General features: G+C 44.2%; 2 protein-coding genes across 3 annotated transcripts; both read right to left on the bottom strand.

The window, feature by feature from the left end:
* Window positions 1–8,132: 8,132 nt before the first annotated feature.
* Window positions 8,133–13,182, bottom strand: LOC311024092 (gamma-enolase-like). Of its 2 annotated transcripts, XM_084026334.1 has the most exons (14): window positions 13,040–13,114; window positions 12,821–12,893; window positions 12,336–12,421; window positions 12,049–12,144; window positions 11,849–11,907; window positions 11,700–11,769; window positions 11,317–11,450; window positions 10,994–11,216; window positions 10,720–10,917; window positions 10,084–10,160; window positions 9,572–9,696; window positions 9,357–9,465; window positions 8,832–8,890; window positions 8,133–8,563 (listed from the first exon to the last, which is right to left on the bottom strand). In XM_084026334.1, the coding sequence occupies exons 3-14, from the start codon at window positions 12,418–12,420 to the stop codon at window positions 8,494–8,496; spliced, it is 1,305 nt and encodes a 434-aa protein (XP_083882460.1). In that variant the 5' UTR covers window position 12,421; window positions 12,821–12,893; window positions 13,040–13,114; the 3' UTR covers window positions 8,133–8,493. The 2 variants fall into 2 exon arrangements, with proteins under 2 accessions (XP_083882460.1, XP_083882459.1); XM_084026333.1 differs by lacking the exon at window positions 12,821–12,893 and having other exon boundaries at window positions 13,040–13,182.
* A 964-nt stretch (window positions 13,183–14,146) lies between these two features.
* On the bottom strand, window positions 14,147–21,357 carry mlf2 (myeloid leukemia factor 2). Its single transcript, XM_084026335.1, has 8 exons — window positions 21,063–21,357; window positions 19,593–19,704; window positions 19,467–19,502; window positions 18,518–18,574; window positions 18,267–18,395; window positions 17,331–17,490; window positions 16,904–17,118; window positions 14,147–14,616 (listed from the first exon to the last, which is right to left on the bottom strand). The coding sequence occupies exons 1-7, from the start codon at window positions 21,104–21,106 to the stop codon at window positions 16,907–16,909; spliced, it is 750 nt and encodes a 249-aa protein (XP_083882461.1). The 5' UTR covers window positions 21,107–21,357; the 3' UTR covers window positions 14,147–14,616; window positions 16,904–16,906.
* Window positions 21,358–21,616: the final 259 nt, after the last annotated feature.

Here is a 21,616-nt window from a genome sequence, read left to right on the forward strand (position 1 = left end):
GTCCAGTCAAGCGGCTCTGCAGACCTCCTCTTCCCCTCCCTCCCCTCCGGTCCACTGCTGTCGTTCTCTCTCTCTCTCTCTCTCTCTCTCTCTCTCTCTCTCTCTCTCTCTCTCTCTCTCTCTCTCTCTCTCTCTCTCTCTCTCTCTCTCCTTCACGCAGCCCCCTGTCCCGTCTCCTATTGTGTGGTAACCATAGAAACCGGGCCGGAGACTGTACCCGTTGCGCCTGCGCGGCTCCAGCCTTCCTTCATCATCACCAGCAGCCCGGCAAGACAGGAACCGAGGCCTCGTCGCGCTCGCGCTCCCTCTGCTGCTCAGACAGCGACGATCAGCATGTGTGCCTGATAATTAATCCGCACGCGCGCCGTTTGAATGGAAGGACAGCTGATGTGTTGTAATGAGGGCGACTTGTGAGCTCGGGAGTGCTCTAGTATGTGTATGAAGTCAAATATATTCCAACCAAATGTAACCAATTATTATGATGTGTTGGCTATACTACCACCACCACCTCCCCTACTACCACCACCACCTCCCCTACTACCTACTACCACCACAACCTCCTCTACAACCACAGCCACCTCCCCTACTACCACCACCACCTCCCCTACTACCTACTACCACCACCTCCCCTACTACCTACTACTACCACCACCTCCCCTACTACCTACTACCACCACCACCTCCCCTACTACCACCACCACCTCCCCTACTACCTACTACCACCACCACCTCCCATACTACCTACTACCACCACAACCTCCCCTACAACCACCACCACCTCCCCTACTACCACCACCACCTCCCCTACAACCACCACCACCTCCCCTCCTACAACCACCACCTCCCCTACTAACACCACCACCTCACCTACTACCACCACCACCTCCCCTACTATGGAAAGCCGTTTGAGTATTTATTCAATATCCTTGATATCGGACTTAAGGTCCATGTACTAGTAAGCTTTTTGTCCTCACTAGTAAGACAATTTGGCGCACTAGTAGAACTACTAGGGCGCACTAGTAGAATGACTGTGTCTTACTAGTAACATTTTTTCCACTACTAGTGCCACTTTTGGCCTACTAGTGCGCAATCAAACCCTACTAGTAAACTACTGTGCTGCACTAGTAACACTACTACACTGTAAATTATTACCGTAAAAATACGGCCAAATTCTAACAGTAATGTACCGTTATTTCTAAATATGGTAAAATAATATATATTTACATACTTTTGGAGCCAAAACCAAGAACAGACATTAACAGTAGACAACTGTAATATTTAACGGTAAAATACAGTACAATGGGAAATATAGCTGTAAAAATACAGGATTTTTTACGGCAATGTAACATTATTTTTAAATACAGTATAGTACTGTTTGAGGAACAAAAAAATAACAGCAAGTGTAGAATTTTACGGTATAATACAGTATTTTTCTCTTTGTCAAGTCTAACTTGAGCAGTCTGGTCACAATCAAAATCGTGTTGCACCAGGTACCATCATCGGACTTCATCTGACATCCTGCTCCATGATCCTGCTCCTGGATTACTAGGTAAATGCAATCTTACCAGTTATTTTCTGTTGAATACGTTTTATTTTGTCAAAATTACTGCTTGGTGTTATTTGTTGTGAGCTACATGTTTTTGTTCTGCATTCACTGTAAACATTAGCTTGCTATTTCTGTAGGCTATTTGTTATCAAATCAGGGACTAGGCTATATTTTAACATTTTGCTGTGTGACTATTTCAGGTAAAAGTTTTTGTAGGATATCCTACTAGTGCGACGCGAACTAGGATATCTGAGCCACTAGTTGCTCAGATATCCTATCAGATATCCTACTAGTAGCCACTAGTGCGACTAGGATATCAGATATCCTACTAGTTGCCACTAGTGGCTACTAGTACGATATCAGATATCCCATTAGTGCGACGCGACTAGGATATCAGATATCCTGGACATCATTATTGTTCTTCTTATTACCAACAACAACATGCAGTAAAAGCTCATCAGGCTTTATGGGGTTAAGTTTTTGCTGGGTGGAATCCTTTGAGAAGAGTCAATAGGAAACCTCAATGCATGCGCTGTCCCCACCTCCCCATTAGCATTTTATTTCACTAGTTCTACTAGTGAACATTTGGACCCTTACTAGTACTACTAGTAGGCCAAAAACACTTTACTAGTACTACTAATGGACACTTTTGCCTTTACTAGTAGTACTAGTAAGGTCCAAAATACCCCAACTAGTGCTACTAGTGGTTGCTGTGGCTCTTACTAGTAGTACTAGTAGACAATTTGGGCCTTACTAGTACTACTAGTAATAGCGAGAATGCCCACTAGTAGTACTAGTGAGAGCCAAAATGTCCACTAGTAGTACTAGTGATGTCAAAAGAGACGTACTAGTATTACTAGTAGACATTTTGACCCGCACTAGTAGTACTAGTCTTTCCATACCCTACTACCTACTTCCACCACCTCCCCTACTACCACCACCACCTCCCCTACCACCATCACCTCCCCTAATACCACCACCATCACCACAGCCACCACCACCACCTCCCCTACTACAACCACCACCTCCCCTACCACCATCACCTCCCCTATACCACCACCTCCCCATTTACTACCACCCCAGCCACCACCTCCCCTACTACCACCACCTCCCCTACTAACTACTACCACCACCACCTCCCCTACTACCACCACAGCCATCATCTCCCCTACTACATACTACTGCCACCTCCCCTACTACCACCACCACCTCCCCTACTACCACCAACACCTCCCCTACTACCACCACCTCCCCTACTACCACCACCACCTCCCCTACTTGTGATATGTAAATGGAACTAGATTATACCTAGGCGGAGTGATCCGTCACTACATGAGCAGCGTGGGAATATCTGATTGTAATGTTCCGGAACCTAAGCGGAGTAAAGTTACGTTTGATCTTATCCTCAAGTTCTCTTCCTTGTCTCCAATAATACTTCATGGTGGCAGCGGTAATGGTTACCTCTGAAAAACAGCGATAAGACCCCTCTACGCCGACGTGAGTCTCCAACGAAATTGTCCGAGGATAATTTGTATATCGCCAGATGTGGTGAATGAGAGATACAAGCAAGCTAAGTGGCTAGCGGGAACAAGCTAAGCGGCTAGCGGGAGTGAGCTAAGCGAGTGCAGACGTTGATTAAGTGCAGGAAAAGACGCAATGGCATCACATCTACCGATGATGAACTGGTCCGAACCGGATCTAAGTGAGGCTATCTCACTGTTCAGGCAGAAAATGTGCCTTTATCTGGATGATGAGGAAAGCTAAACCAGCTTGGATTATCCAACTCTGAAAAAGTGCATGCAATACAAAGAGGGCGAACATGCCAGAACTGTGGCAGAAGCCACGAGCCGCGTCAGTGTCCTGCATACAATGACGAATGCTCTGCATGTGGTGCAAAAGGGCACTGGGCAAGGTGCTGTAGGAAGAACAAATGACAACCAAAGCAAGACAAGTCAGCACAAGAAGAAGTAAGTCTCCTTTACCACAAAACAAGCACTACAAACAACAGTCACATAGAAAAGGACACAGACCAAAGCATGAATCCAAAATTGATGTTGTTGACTGTTATGATTCAGACGAAGAACACTTGTACGACATGTACCAACAACAATTCCACAGCATCACAATCAGTGAAGAGTGTATGCATAGCATCAGCAGCAAACCACTCAGAGGGGAGGCTTACACGACAATGAACGTGAGACCACCTGATGTACTAGGCCATGGACACACGCTTCGCCTGAAAATCGACACAGGGGCATCTGGAAACACTCTTCCACTGCGCACATTCAGACAAATGTATGGAAACAATGCACATGCATACAAAAGACTAAAGAAAAACAACCTAAAACTGTCTGCTTACAGTGGTCATGAGATTCCATGCCTTGGAACCACCAACATTCCATGCCAGTACAAAGACTCTAGTTGGCTCAACGCAAAGTTCTACGTAGTGGATGTACCAGGGCCAGCTGTAGTTGGATTACCCACAAGTGAACTGCTGAAACTTGTGACCATGCACGTGGACACAATCAAAGGAAAACCAGATGACAACAAGAAAATCACACAACCAGTGAAACAACTGAAAATACTTACCTATGATGACCTCAAGAGAGACACAAGATACCCACCGTTGAGGAATTGAATCCAAAATTTGCTAATGCAAAGCTTTTCAGTAAGCTCGACGAAAAGGCAGGATACTGGTCGATACATCTTGACGAGGATTCTCAGCTCCTAACAACGTTTCGCACACCATTTGGCAGATAGTGCTGGAGACGTCTTCCATTTGGAATGTGTGTATCCCAAGATTGGTTCCAGGCCAAGATGGACCAGATCCTCGAGGGGCTCCATGGTGTGATCAGCATAGCCGATGACATAGTGGTATGCGGAAAAAACTAAGAGGAGCATGACAAGCACCTGATCAACCTGATGGAACGGGCTGCAGAAGCAGGTATGGTGTTCAATAGTGAAAAATGTGCAATAAAGCAGAAAAGCATATCATTCTTTGGCAACATGTACACAGATAGTGGCATAAAACCAGACCCTGCCAAAATAAGAGACATACAGAAAATGCCAACACCTCAAAACAAGGACGAACTTCACAGATTCTTAGGAATGTTAACCTACCTCTCAGCCTACATACCGAACTTTGCAGAGAAAGCGCACATCTTGAGGGGACTGCTGAAAAATGAAGCTCTATGTATATGAAAGGCAGATCACCAGAAATGCTTTGAGGAGTTAAAATCAGCCATCACAGAGGATGCATGTCTAAAATACTATGATGCAAGCACACCACTGACGCTTGAAGTAGATGCATCACAAAAAGGCCTAGGCATGGCGCTAGTGCAAAATAACAGACCCATTGCATTCGGGTCAAAGATACAGCAACATAGAACGTGAAATGCTCGCAATAGTGTGTGGAATGCAACAAAACCACACTTACCTGTACGGAAAGTCATTCCTTGTGATAACAGACCACAAACCACTTGTAACCATATGTGCAAAACCACTACATGCAGCACCACCTCGACTTCAGCGGATGCTTATCAAGACCCAAGGATACAACTACAAAGTCAGGTACCGACCTGGAAAAGAAATGATACTGGCAGACACTCTCAGTCGTTTACCAAACCCTGAAAACAACAGTGACATTGAGCTGGATGGGCGCATAGACGGTATCGATGTAGAGATCGAGGATCCAGAGCGGCACACCATCGCCATAATAAACTTCTCACATGAAAAGCAAGATGCTCTGCGGATCCAAATTACTGCCGATCCAAAGCTCAGTGCACTAAAGGAACTCATTCATCAGGGATGGCCGGAAACCATAAAGGATCTACCCAAAGACCTGCGTCCATATTGGTCATTCAGAGATGAACTCGCTGTGGAGTCAGGAGTTATATTCAAGGGCAGACAGGTACTTATCCCAGACTCTTTGACTGATGACATCCTAAAACAGCTACACGTTGCACATCAGGGCATAGACAAAACACGCCAGCTGGCAAGAGAAAGTGTCTACTGGACGAAGATGAATGACGACATTGAAAGAGTCTGCAAATCATGCAGCGTTTGTGCAGAACATCAAGATGCAAATCCAAAAGAACCTCTCAAACCGCATGAAATACCGTCAAAACCGTGGCAGTCAATAGCTTCTGACTACTACTTGTTGACTGTAGACAGATACTCAAAATATCCACTTGTGGATGAAATGCCTACTCCAATATCCAGCCATGCAGTCACACAGAAAATGTAGTCGTACATGTCATTATTCGGACGTCCAGAAGAAATACTGACTGATAATGGACCACAATACACAGGACAAGCTTTCCAAAGACTGATAAAAGATAGGGGAATAAGACCCACCACCAGTTCACCCCACTATCCCAAGAGCAATGGCTTTGTTGAAAGACATGTGCGACACATCAAAAGCATTGTGAAGAAAACACAACAAAACAAAGATGACCTACACATAGCCTTGCTACAAGTTAGGGCGACACCTATTGACAGCAAACTGCCTTCACCTGCAGAACTGCTTTTTGGTAGGCCTGTCTCCACCCTACTGCCGAGCCGAGCAGATCCAGGTAAAGAGGGACACCGACAGCATCTGGCTCACAGAACAGCTGTGATGAAGAAACACCACGACCGCAACTGTCGCAGAGAACTCCCTCTACTCCATCCTGGACAACATGTGACTGTGTGGAACAAAGACAGAATAACATGGCAACCAGCAGTTGTCTTCCAAAAGCTCAATGAGCCACGGAGCTACATTGTGCAAACATCAAATGGAAACAAGATAAGGCATTGCAGAAGCCACTTGCGTGGACCATACAACACACAAATACAACAAACTACAAAAAGACCCCGCTTTGCTGAACCACACACACTGGATGAAGGACAGGAGGGTCATAGCGATCAATCACAAACCGCACCACCCTGTGGAACTGAGACTGAGCCACCAGACCCAAAAAGCCCTCAGCCAGTGCGTACAAGGATAGGAAGGGCTGTAGTCAAACCATCTCACTAGTAGTAATAGTTTGACAATGTCAATGGATTGAATCATTCTCATGATGTTAATGCTTATGGTTTTTTAATACGCACTAAATTTAGTTACTTTTTCAAAAGTGTTGTTAATACACAGTGTTATGTATTTTCCTGATTCTCTAGCTAAACAGGGGGGATGTTGTGATATGTAAATGGAACTAGATTATACCTAGGCGGAGTGATCCATCACTACATGAGCAGCGTGGGAATATCTGATTGTAATGTTCCAGAACCTAAGCGGAGTAAAGTTACGTTTGATCTTATCCTCAAGTTCTCTTCCTTGTCTCCAATAATACTTCACTACTACTACCACCACCTCCCCTACTACTACCACCTGCCCTACTACCACTACCACCACCACCACCTCCCCTACTACCTACTACCACCACCTCCCATATTACCACCACCACCTACCCTACTACAACCACCACCTCACCTACTACCACTACCGCCACCACCTCCCCTACTACCACCACCTCCAACCACCACCTCCTCCCCTACAACCACCACCTCCCCCACTACCACCACCACCTCCCCTACTAACACCAACACCTCCCCTACTACCAACACCTCCCTTACTACCACCACCACCTCCCCCACTACCACCACCACCTCCCCTACTAACACCAACACCTCCCCTACTACCACCACCTTCCCTACAACCAACACCTCCCTTACTACCACCACCACCTCCCCTACTACCACCACCACCTCCTCCCCTACTACTACTACCACCTGCCCTACTACCACCACCACCACCTCCCCTACTACCTACTACCACCCCCTCCCCTACTACCACCACCACCTCCCCTACTACCTACTACCACCTTCCTCCCCTACTACCACCACCATCTCCCCTACTACCATCACCACCTCCCCTACTTCCATCACCACCACCACCTCCCATACTACCAGCACCACCGCCCCTACTACCACCTCCACCACCACTAAAACCATCACCTCCACCACCACCACCTACTACTTTTATTAAACCTTGACTGGACCTCGTCCCCCCCTTAATTAGAATGCAACCATTTTTAATGAAACCCTTGCTTTTCCTGCTATGACATGACAAAAAAACCCTAAAAAAACTAAAAACTAATCAGACTACCAACATGATTACACTTGATGATGCATACTTTTGCGACTGTTCTGCAGTTGCAGAAGTTGAGAGGTAAACATGAATTATTGCTTTAGTTGGCATCATGCAGGAAAAATACTTCTACCTTCCTGCAGAAAATTCATAGTATTTCTATCTCCTGCAGGATTTGTGCAGAACTCCCGTTAGATTCCTTCATATTCCTGCAGATTTTTGTCAGCAAGAATGACCTTTTCTTTTTCTGAAAGATTTTTTTGTAAGCAGTGTCAAACACATTGTTGTGACATCAATATTTAGCATGGCCAGGAGAGCAACATGCTTACATGTGCAGAGGTGGTTTTCTGGTTTTCACTCATATTTGAACAAGTGATTATTTACCTTTTAGGCATAACTCAAATGACACGGCAGTCAACCCTTTAAACGAATGCACAGAGAGATTTGCTTTGAGTTCATATGTATCCAGTTCTTTATTAAGCATAACCTGATAGACAGACATATTGACAGATACAATTTTGAAGAATAAACAACATGGCACAAAGATCAAAACAGTTCTGCAGTGAGTGAAACAGGAAGGAGAAATAAACAGATTTTCTTTGCTCCATTGTTCAGGATTTGCAGCAAGTGGCTGTAGTCAAGAAACTGTAGCTTCGAGTGCATTTTCTATTCGTGTTAGTGATATGATAATTAATCTTAATGCTCAATAAAATATGCCCTAGTATGGTTAGTGCCTTGTTAAAACAGGTGATTTCTTTCCTGCGTGCCCGTCAGGGAGATATAACATGATAAATATGTATGTGTGCATGTGCGAATGCACTCAAAGTGCACTTGGGTTGCGAAAGTTGTGTCCAGCAAAGCGAGCCTGGTCACCCAACTCTTCCTCAATCCTGAGAGGAGGAAGAGGAGGTGAAGAAAATAGAGGGAGATGTAGAGCAGGCAGACGGAAGAGGACACAAAGAGGGAGAGAAGAAGAGAGATATAAAATTGTCATGAGTGGTGTTCTCTATATGCATTTCTATACATCCATACATCTATACATACATCTATACATCTATACACACACACACACACACACACACACACACACACACACACACACACACACGCACGCATGCACACACACACACACACACACACACAGCTATGAATACCCGCCTCATGAGCTGATTGTATTTGGCCAGACGTTCTGATCGACAGGGAGCTCCAGTTTTGATCTGAAGGGAGACACAAAAACCAGGTATCTTGATATGTGCACAGTAACTACTGTCACTTTTCAAGTGATATTTCGAGTGTTTTTTGTTTTCTATAACATTTAAAAAATAATGGTAACTACTCCAAAGGTATTCACATTTCTTAGAGATGCAGGCTTCTGTAATATTAACATGTTTGAAGATGTTTTTCTGTGGACTGACCAATATTAATATTATATCACTACTTCAATCATTTAAGAAAATAACATAGCTATTTAGTAGTACAGCTTATATTGCTAAAATTACCTTCTACTTCTGTTTGCAACATTACCTTATATTTGAGCTACTATTGCACTGTATGCACACATTTTATTCTTTTGTATTGTTTTGCTTCCAAACTATTGCTGCAGTGTTACGTTTTGTATTACCTCATTAATGTAAATAAAAATATATGTGTGTGTGCGTGCGTGTGTGTGTGCGCGTTTGTTACCTGTCCAGTGCAGAGACCAACCACCAGGTCAGCTATAAAAGTGTCCTCCGTTTCTCCTGAGCGGTGGCTAACCATCACACCCCAGTTGTTCTCCTGGGCGAGCTTACACCTGGGGAGTATACATAAATAGAAATATGCTGCATGCTCTCACATGGCCGGCATGTACACGGACATGTGTGTGCCTCTGTCTATGCATCCATTCCACATGAACTCACGCCTTGATGGCCTCAGTAACGGAGCCAATCTGGTTGACTTTAAGCAGCAGGCAGTTGCAGGCCTTGTCCTCCACGGCTCGTTGGATCCTGCGTGGGTTTGTGACCGTCAGATCATCTCCGACCACCTGCACAATATGAGCAACAAGGTTACAGACAGATTACAGACAGATGGAAGAAGTGTGTCTTGTTAACCACTAGAATAGTATCAGATCTATTCAGCCCAGGACGTTTGTTCTCAGCCCTGTATACATAAATCCAGAGCACCAATGATTTTACACATAAAGACCAGTCTGCATTATAAACCCGGAGCTAGGAGAGTAGTCAATAAAATATGCTATTGAGTTTCATTACGGACAAGGCAGAACCCAGCACTTTGCAGCAAACCCAGTAACTAAACACCAGGATATCTCGACCTCTGCAGCATGAAATGTTCTATGGCTGGAAGTGCAAAACCCAATAGCTGGAATAAAGATCTGACATATTCACTTCCAGACAACAGAGGCAAAGCGTACCTGGATGCCCACTGAGGCTGTGAACTGTGACCAAGCCGGCCAGTCGTCCTGGTCAAAAGGATCTTCAATGGACACGACTGAAGGGAAGAGGAATGAGGAAGATAATTTCTCTGCACGGGTCTCAAATAAGGGCCCCTCAGTTTAGTTACTCAGCTCCAAGTCAATAAGACGAGAGCGCTGGTGACACAGACAAAAAAGGTTCAAATGGGAGTAACGTCTAAAAAATGCACACTCACATTACACAGATGCCCCCACAAGCAGGAAGCACACAATTGACAGGGTAAAGAGCCACATCAGAGTAGGTCCCTGTTTGCCAAATGTGCACCATAGCGCATAATTAAAACCTCTTTAACAGGCCTGAGTGTCAGGAGGAAAGACAGGCCCGCAGACACATCCAGCTCTCTGGTTCTCATAGCTTCTCTGTCTAAAAGGTGACCAAGGAAATATGGCAGTTGTGTAAATATGGAAAAGAGGCCGTTGTGTCCAACTGTTTGACCCATTTCAGGACTGAAATTTGCACCTGCACACACACACACACACACACACACACACACACACACACACACACACACACACACACACACACACACACACACACACACACACACACACACACACACACACACACACACACACCTGGATAGTTGTTGATGAAACCCTGGTAGATGCTGGCCAGGGCCTCACCACTGATGTTGCGGGCAGCGTTGGGCGGAGACTTAAAGTCCAGGTCATAATTGCCCTCGATGAAAAACTCTGAAGCAGCCACATCCATCCCGATCACCACTTTGTCTGTGAAGCCCGCTATCTCTATGGCCGTCTTGATCAGCTCCAGGGCTGACAGGGAGAAACAGCAAGATGTCCCATCACAGGAAATGAAGGGGGAGGGGGGGGGATATTTGGTTGTGCTTACCTTCACTGTTCTCTTGAATATTAGGGGCAAACCCTCCCTCATCACCCACATTTGTAGCATCCTGACCATACTTCTCCTTGATAACACCTCTCAGTGTCTGGTAGAGCTCCGCCCCCATACGCAGAGCATCACAGAAAGACTCCGCCCCTACAGGAAGTACCATGAACTCCTGCATAGCCAGTCTGTTCCCAGCATGAGAGCCCCCATTGATCACATTAAAAGCCTGTGGTGACAGATGAGGGAGAACAGATTGCACTTGAGCTTTTGTGTTTGGAAGAATTACATTTTCTTTCCTCATTAAAAAACAATAATACAGGACTCACAGGGACTGGAAGGACCAAGTCCCCGTTTCCAGCCAGATCAGCGATGTGGCGGTACAAGGGGACGCCCTTCTCTGCTGCACCGGCTTTGCATATGGCCAGCGACACTCCAAGAATAGCATTGGCTCCAAACTTAGCTGGGAGAAACACAGAAGCAGTCACACATCACACGGTGCTTCGGTGACAACTGGGGCAGAAACATGTTATCACACATACTGTATGTGCCGTCACGCACGCACGCACGCACACACGCACACACACACACACACACGCACACACGCGCGCACACACACACACACACACACACACACACACACACACACACACACACACACACACACACACACACACACACACACACACACACACACACACACACCGCTTACATTTGTTGTCAGTGCCATCCAAATCGATCATCGTGTTGTCCAGCTTCTCCTGCTCCAACACACTGATTCCCTAAAAGAAAAGCTCAATGTCAGACAGCTTCATTCTTCACCGACTTATTCAGCCATTTCTGCTTTGAACTGATACTCACAGACTGGATGAGGGCGGGTCCAAGGGTGTCATTGATGTGACTAACAGCTTTGGTTACACCTTAGACAGCAGGAGATGCGTGAAGCCAGAGAAAACTAATTATCAGTCCAAAATAATCCACATAAGAAAGATGCTCAAAGCAAAAGCAGAGACAGAGGCAAAGACAAGAGATGGACGTACAGAGGACACATCTGTGCTCACCTTTGCCTTTGTAGCGAGTCTTATCTCCATCTCGCAGCTCCAGAGCCTCGTAAATGCCTGTGGAGGCGCCGCTGGGCACGGCAGCCCTGAACACACCTGGAATGGAGATCAGATGGTTGGTGGGTGAAGGAAACGTACATGTGTAGGGGTGAGGAAAGGGCAACCGGATACAACCTCCACGTTTCAAGGTTTACGCTGTCAAGCCCGTTCGCATGGTCAATTAGAACACAACTGACAGTACACATGTACACGAGTGAAGCTTTTTCAATGGATTGATTTTTGGAAACCTTTGCCAGTGTGCAGATCTACTTCCACAGTGGGGTTTCCCCTGGAGTCCAGAATCTCCCTGGCAACAATATTCACTATAGACATCCTGCAACACAACAAGAACACATATTGCTTTATTTAACAATCTGCACTGCATGCTACAACTCAGTGCTCATACGCCAAATCATACAACCATTCCATCTTTGTTTTGCTTAAAGAACGGATGAGCGAGGGAATCGGTGTACAAAGACACAGATGAGTATGATCATAAATGGCAAAAATGCATTTCATTACAGCTAACAGCCTTATTTCGCATTAATCACAAGGACTTGACAATCTCTTCCTCACTCTCAAATACACACACACGTAATGATGATAGTGACGCAGACTCAGGGATGGAAAGCTGTGGAAAGGATGCTCCCTCGCAAAAAACACTGGCACACACACACACACAACCACATAAACACAGTGAAGGAAACATAAATCAAAAGCTAATAATGCATACCTATTTATGAATCTACTGTCAACCTGTTCCGGACCACAAGCCAGTTCAATTTCTGTGCCGTTTCAGTCAGTGACTGAGAATATGGACCAATGGAGAGAAGAGACGGTGAGGAAGCAGAAAACAGGAGGAGATGAGGAGGAGGAGGGGGAGGAGGAGGAGGGAGGCTGTTTAGAGGGATGGAGATGAACGAAGAAATAGATCAATCTTTTTAAGCGTTACCTGCAGCGTTGTTTGAAGCCTGCTGGAGAAAGTGAGCGGACGTGGGTGAATGAGAGGGAGAGATGGGGAGCTGGAGGAGAAGGGGGTGAAAACGTATGACACACGGGGGGAGGGGGAGTGTGAGTCATTGGGAAATGCAGAGAGGAGGGAAGCAAACCAAACGGGAAGAGTGGAAACAGCGCTGGAGAAGAACAGCAGGAGTTACATGTATTCTTTTGTTTCAGTGAAGCTGCAGGAGAATAAAAATGTCTCATCTTAACATCATCTTCCTGACTTCCATGTTCTGTCATTTGTATGCTGTTGCAATGCCTGCCGAGCGTACGTCTGCTCATCAGCCAACAAGCTGCAGTAACGCTCATGACATGCGCAAATGTTGTCCCAGCAAATTGCTAACATGAGCATTTAATCCAGGCAGTGCTGTTATCCTGCAAAGACATGTCATAACTGGCTGACAGCTCATGGTTTGTTGGGGAAATAGAAAACAAACATCTGTATATTTTAGATGTGGATGACAGGCAGAAAGTATCAGAACAAAGAAACGGTGAGGAACAAAGACAGAGGAACAAAACGAGCTGCCTCGTCAGAGGGCTTCAGAGATCTAATGACGAGGATTAAAGGAGACAGGGAGACAGGTAGACAGGTGATGAGAGCAGTCCATGTTGGAGGGAAACGTGCATTTAAAAATAGTCGTGCATGTAATTAAAGATACAGCAAGCACAGAAGGGGGCAGGCAGGGAGCCTGCTATGGGAGTGATTTGTCAAGACAGAAGGTTTTCATTGGCTGCTCCACTTGTGTGCTCCATCTGGACGTCACATGACCTGCAGACATGGTGTCAGAGGGAAGAGGGCGCTTACAGACACATGTACAGAGTGGGAAAGGAACAGACGACTGATTTGTACTCTCAAGAGAAGTACAGCAGCCGAATTAGAGATTTACACACTCTTCAGCCGGAGAGAAGCCATAACTCAGAACTCTGACGTATTTAGCTGAATATATGAATTGCTTTGAAGCTGTACGTTGATAAAGTGTGCAATCAGCTTTAGAAAACACTCCCTGATGTCTTACTGGAGACATGCAATCTCAAACACAACCACAACGGAGACTCCTTTTGTAATTATCTAACAATGTTTAATGAACTTTTATTTAGTTAGATTAATTAGTTAACAGTATACAATTCAATTCACTGACACACTAGTGTCTTCACAAACATAAAATGGACTGTGCAGCAGATCTATGGACTGTACACTGTAGCACGGAAGTGCGGTGGGCAAAAACACATGTCAAGTTCTGAGAATGAGTATATATAGAGCGAATGTTAACCCAGGTTTGCACAAGGGTGTGTGTGTGTGTGTGTGTGTGTGTGAGACAGTGGAGAAGGAGAACTGTAAATGTTACTATCAAGCTTGTGGGGGGTTTTGATGTATTTGTGTGTATGTTGTTCATGAATAGACAGTCCAGTCATATCAAACATTTACGACGGGCAGTTGTGACTATCATCAACTTCCGTCTTCAGCATGGTTCACAGCATTGGGGAAATCTTCCCTCAACTTCTTCCATCTGGTCGCCCTGGTGACACCTGCAGGGAAACGAGGTGTTTATTAGGACAAAAGAAAAGTCAGACGGAGTCATCAGAGCTTTCAGTATAATTACCGAAAACACACGTGATATTGGATCAACGTGCTTGTGGTAATAATGGTGCTAGATCAACTAGGAGACACGTCCATGACACAATCTAAGACAGCTTTTATCAAAATTCTGACCGAATTAAAAAACTAGGAACAAGTTCTCACTATAGGATTAATTTCTCCTCCTGCATTTACATAGGAAACTCACTTTTCAACATAAATTCTCCAGAAAAACTGAAATGATTCAAAGATGATATTGTTATGATGTGTATGTGATGCAGTTCATGAGACCAATCTCACACATTGTAACGTCCAATTCACTGTTATTGTACAGTGTATACAGTTGGAGCCTCAAACTGCACATTTTCAACATGGCTTACCAGAATTACATCATCTTCTTAAAAGGGTTGGCTGCCCTGTCTTGTCTCGTGTCAAGGAGGCACCTGGTGGCTGCTAGATTTCCTTGTGAATCTGAATTTTTCATGTGTTTACAATCTATCATTTCATACTGATTCCTCTATTCTGTACACACAACATCTACTGCATGTCTGTCAGTGCTGGAAGAGGTTTCTTCCATTTTTGAGGTCCAAGGACAGAAGTGATATTAGACCAATAAACAAAACTGACTTGACTTTTTACTTTTATTGCATCATATCTTAACAAAGTGTTGTCTGCTTCCATCGTCTCTCTGCAGCGTTTTGTCCGCATGATGAACTTTGAACTTTGCCCAGGTGGTGATTCTAATTTGTTTTATGAAAACATTTCAGGTGGGCTTCAGGACATATAAAGACAGACTTGATCAGACTTAGAGGAGTTTAAAAGTCAATATTGATACTGATATTTGAGAGAAATTGCATTACAAACCATACATTTTCAAATAATAAATAAACAACTATTTTTGTATATAATCTCTAGAATTAGCTTATTAAGTAATTGTTACCAAACTATGTACAGTAGTGGCCAAATATTCATTTTCACAGTTTGCTGCCTCAGTTTTCATGATGGCAATTTGCCTACTCCAGAATGATATGAAGAGTGATCAGATGAATTGCAAAGTCCCTTTTTGCCATGAAAATGAAAAATTAACTTAGTCTAAAAAAAAACAAAAAACATTTCCACTGCACTTCAGCCCTGCCACAAAAGGACCAGCTGACATCATGTCTCATTATCACAGATGAGAGTGTTGATGAGGACAGGCATCATGATTGAGTTACAGACTGGAAGCTTTAAAAGGAGGGTGGTGCTTGAAATCACTGTTCTTCCTCCGTTAACCATAGTTTCCTGCAAGGAAACACGTGCAGTCATCATTGCTTTGCACAAAAAAAGTGCTTCACAGGCAAGGATATTGCTGCTAGTAAGATTGCACCTAATTCAACCATTTATCGGATCATCAAGACCTTCAGGGAAATATGTTCAATTGTTGTGAAGAAGACTTCAGGGCGCCCAAGAAAGTCCAGCAAGCGCCAGGACTGTCCTAAAGTTGATTCAGCTGCAGGATTGGGGCATCACAAGTGCAGAGCTTGCTCAGGAATGGCAGCAGGCAGGTGTGAGTGCATCTGCATGCACAGTGAGGCCAAGACTTTTGGAGGATGGCCTGGTGTCAAGAAGGGCAACAAAGAAGCTACTTCTCTCCAGGAGAAACATCAGGGACCGACTGATATTCTGCAAACGTTACAGGGATTGGACTGCTGAAGACTGGGGCAAAGTCATTTTCTTCGATGAATCCTCTTTCCGATTGTTTGGGGCACCTGGAAAAAGCTTGTCCGGAGAAGAAAAGGTGAGCGCTAGCATCAGTCCTGTTTCATGCCAATAGTTTAGCATCCTGAGACCATCCATGTGTGGGGTTGCTTCTCAGCCAAGGGAGTGGGCTCATTCACAATTTTGCCTAAGAACACAGCCATGACCAAAGAATGGTACCAAAACATCCTCAGATAGCAACTTCTCCCAACCATCCAAGAACAGTTTGGTGACCAACAATGCCTTTTCCAGCATGATGGAGCACCTTGCCATAAGGCAAATGTGACAACTAAGTGGCTCGGGGAACAATGTTAATTGTTGACATATTCAATTTCTGTACTGCAATTTCTTTATCTTTATCAGCGGGCATATAAACCAAAACATATCCATGATATTAGCCAAAATTGGCAGACAATAAATGCAAATGTATCGGTATATTTAAAACTGGACTGGACTGACCCAGGCCGGAGAACCACAGCTTTACTACATACTCACTCTTACCTCTCACCAATCGTAGCGTGGACGGGTTTGGGGCTGGCGGTGTCTGGGAGAGTCGAGTCGATGGCCTGGCGGGCTCGTCGAGGTGGGAGGGGCAGTAAGGGCCAGCTGCTGGCCTCCTCCCCGTCGATCTCGGCCGTAGTCCAGCCCCCGGACAGACGGGGGTGCGTATCTTCCTGCCTCCCTCCTCCACTCCTCGTCAAATGATGCAGCATCAGCTAGAGGAAATAAGGACAGGTTGTTAGGCGACACAAATATCATATTTTATGTTACTGCAGCATGTAGGTAATCAAGGAGAATAGTGGCTCATAAACTATTATTATCCTTCAATTCAAATTGAAATGAAGTGAGTGGAAGCATGATCAGTATCTTGGTCAACAAAAAACAGTGGATCATAAACAATCATTATCTTTCTGGCCCAATGACTCACTCTCATCAAGGTTAATGAAGTCTTGTCGTTCCTCCCGGTCTCCGGTGCGGCGATTTCGTGAACGCTCCATTACGTGTCCACGTTCGCCGATGTGGTGGCCTATGGCAAGACGCTCGAGGCCGCTCTCACTGTCCCTCATTGATTGCCGTGTCTCGCGTAACTGAGGTGAAAAGTGACAACTCCATTTACTAAAACAAGCAGGACGATCTACACTCTGAATGAACTCAGGCTGAAATGGCTGTATGCCAACTACGATGTTTATAGTGTACATGATCTATTTATTGTCACTACAAGTACTGTTGCTTTCCAGTGTTATGAGGCCAGAACGCCACAGACATGCCTGGAGGAACAAAGCATGAAGGCCATTTGTCCAGTCAGGCTTGCTCTTTTGAGGTTAAAGCCTGATACATACTCCACAAGAACAAACAAATGTGTTCGTTTTCTCGAGGTGGCCAACAAAACCAAGAACAAAGTCCGTTCTGCCCAGGAAATCGCAAGAAACAAATCAAGTGCAGAACTCATGGAAGTCCTCAAAGGGCCCACCCACAACAGCATACGCCACGCACGCTAAACTTCTGCACCAGCGGAGAAGCATATTTACCTCTTCCCCATTAACCACGCCCACTTCCAATTGACCAATCACACAATAGTTCTCTGACACGGCACGAGAAAAATGTTGTGTCGACTGCCCAGAGGATGTGACGAGGACAAGCTGCGACATCTCCCGATCCAGGGCTGCAGGAAAAAGTCACTTTTCTTACAGCCTTGGGAGAGAAAATCAATGTCTCTGTTCTTGTGGAGTACGTATCAGGCTTAAGGAAAGTATTCAGGTGGTTTGCTTTGGCACTCCTGCTACTGCTACTGCTGCTGCTGCTGCTACTACTACTACTACTACTACTACTACTACTACTACTACTGTTAACAAGTTATTCTCACCCCTCCGGGGCCTGTTCTCGTTGCGCTGGTCTGCTGATAAACTTCAGGAGGCCCTGTGTCTGAAGACGAGTAGGAGATCACTGTTGAAGAGGAAAATGTCTGACAGTTTGGCGAACCAGACATTCTTTCCTACAAGAAAGAAATAATAAAGAGTAAACCGAAGGTGAGATGGAGTACTGTTCGGACACAGGTTTCATTCATGAGGGCAATTCATTTCTGTTTATCTGAAATTGGTTGACAGTCCTACGTACCACGTTTCCCATCATTTCTCCCATCATGCCAAACATATCCATGAACCCTCCACCTCCCTGCAGGAATAAATTCAAACAGATATTTTAAATGTTGATTAAACATCACATCATCGCAGTGGTCCGTCTCTCAAACAACAGCGTTCATTGTCAGTTCACTGCCACGACAATCCTTTGAATCCCACAACGTTATTTTCAAAGCAAGAAGATACTTTTTTGTGGCAAATAAACATGAGTCCTATTATCATATTATTTGTATTTTGTCCAAAGATTGCTGGGTATTCTGTTATGGTAAAAAAAAACACCCTCAGACTCAAATACATATTGCGTAGTCTTCTTTTCTTCTCGCCTCATTGTGCAATGTGCATATGATACTACTACTGTTAATACTAGTACTACTGTTAATACTACTACTACTACTGTTAACACCACTACTACTGTTAATACTACTACTTCTAATACTACTACCAACACCAGATGCAGATGGAACCCAAGAGCCTGATCTGCTCAAGATTTCTGCCTAAAAGTCTGTTAAGGCAGTTTTTTCTCACCACTGTCTGTAATGCTTGCTGATGGTGATGCTGGGACTTTGAAAATCATGAGCGTGTTCTAATCCTACATGTGTAAAGTGTCCTGAGATAACTTCTGTTGAGAAATGAAATTATCATCTATGTAAACCCAACTTCATTAATCCCCCCCCCCCCCCCCCCCCCCCCAAAAAAAAACAAACAAACAAACAATCTAGCCCTGGTTCATCTAACCATAAACCAGAACCTGGAGACCACTTTTCACACAGTACTGTCCTTCCCAACTGAAGCCCAGTTAACGCTTTGATCATTCTGCAAAGTCATTATTAGGCGACATTTATAATCTGCAATATTAAATTAAAACACACAACTTCCATTTCTGAAGGTATAATATGTGTAAGGAGGTCTTAGAAGCAGCTACTCACCATTCCCATCATGCCAAAGGGTGCCAGCTGACCAGCCTAGAAGAAAATGCACAGCTTAAAGTTAAAACTGAACAAAAACGTTAGATCAACACATGAACACAGTCCCTCAACAATGCAGACAGTTACCTGTCTGCGTGGTGCACGGGGTGCTTGTATCTGGGGGGCAAGAGCAAAGGGATCCATGCCAAATGGTCCAAACATAAGCCTCATCTGCTGCCGGTGAGCTGCAAACGGATCCCTAGAAGAATCACAGACTACACTGAAACTTTTTGTAATGAATTCTTGTGACTTGACTGGTCGTAGCTGGGGGACAAGACTCACACAAAGTCACACAATAATACAGGGGGGGGGGGGGGGGGTAAGCTTAAATTAATTGACAGGATGTGATTGATCGGTTGGTCTCAAAACTGTGTCCACTGATCTAAGTTTAAAAAATCATGGAGTACTGTAAATTAGCACAAAATGCCCAACCAGAATTGTAATCTTGTTAATCTATTCTTTTATGAAATATTTACAGATTAACATAGATTGGTAACATGTTTTGTATGTTTTTTTCATTGAAAATATATTTCGTTAAAAGGAAAGTTGTTTTTTGTAAAGCAAACATGTTTATCTTCATCAAAACAAAGTAACTTCAACTCGGAATCAGAGCCAAAAATTCAGATTTTTATCTGCGCCAGTATCGTATACATTTTCCAAATGACACTTGGGCCTACGTATCACTTTAAAGGTTTTTCTTGACCACCTCTTACCGAGAACCCAGCTTGAGTTCTCCAAGATCTAATGAGCCCAGCAATTAATGAGTCAAGTCAAAGACTGCAACCAAGAACAGACAAAAACAGTTTGCCATTTTTACTTGACAAACACTTTACACAGATGACAGATTGTCAACATGGTTGCAGGTTCATTTTCTGCTAATTATCTAATCTCCTTCATGCTTTTCTTTGACACATGATAGTAATCAAACTATAACATGCATTTTCCCCTATTTCTAGATTTCTAGAAGCCCTAGACTTGACTCAGTTTTTATGTTGCTAACCATGTGACAGGTGGTGAATATGCTTGGGCCGCAGAGGACCCCAAAGAGGCCAACACAGTTACAGTAGTAATGTTATTTAAACCTAATAGGCAAGCTTCAGTGTATTGGTGCAGCACGTCTATGAAGGGATCCACAAATCCATTTACTGAACCACTCCAAATCAGTGTCCTGTGAAATGCCAATGAATGTTTTAGCAAAAAGAAGGATGGCAGGCATTTGTCAATCAATAACCACCTGACATCAATTAGCTACATCTCAATCTCAAAAGTTAATTGGAAAACAAGAAGAAGTTATAATTGGCTAATTTAGGCTAATTTAAGTTACTGATTGGTTAACCAAATTCAATAATGTCTGACAGCTTTTTTGTTATGATCTATCCAATATGGTGGACCACTGTAGGCCCCCACAGCTGACTGGAGTAACGTTAGGTAACGTTACCTGCTTAAGGCACAGTGAAAAATATCACTTAGCATGCCGATATATATACATTTCTACCTCTTACAAAACACACTGTGTTGACAGTGGCTAAACACAATGTAATGAATGTCAATACTTACATCATGTAGGGGTCGTCATCAACGTCATTCAAGTACCGAAACATGCTAGGTGATTTAACTCAGCTGGCTGATGCTAGCCAGCTAGCTAGGTAAACAGTCGTGTTTTTCAAGGATGAAATAGAATGACGGACTCAAACTCTCAACAGACTGAAATGGAGGTCCCTTTATTAGCTTCGCCTCGAAAAACCAAAATCACAACTATTGTTCAAAGCGAGAGATGGCTCACAGTCTCACTAGATAGTAAATTCCAGAAACCTGGACCAAACATGAAAACGGAAGTCAGTCCTCTGACAAAGAGAAGCAACACTACCATGAAGTTAGCATCGAAGCTAACAACAGTGACTTCCGGTCTCTTCATTTTTCAAAATAAAGTATTTCCCTAGAGGCTTTCATGGGAATCTTTTTACAACACCCGGGGTCTGTACTACGAAGCAGGATTTTGGCTTAGCGAGGTAACTTCAGGGTGAACTCTGGGTTTTGCAGTACAGGCCTCAGGTCCCTGAAACTGAAGCAAAAATAATACAGTTATTCCACCATTATTTGTAGTGTTATAG

The sequence above is a fragment of the Eutrigla gurnardus genome (assembly GCF_963514095.1).
Source record: "Eutrigla gurnardus genome assembly, chromosome: 14".
Classification (NCBI taxonomy): Eukaryota; Metazoa; Chordata; class Actinopteri; order Perciformes; family Triglidae; genus Eutrigla; species Eutrigla gurnardus.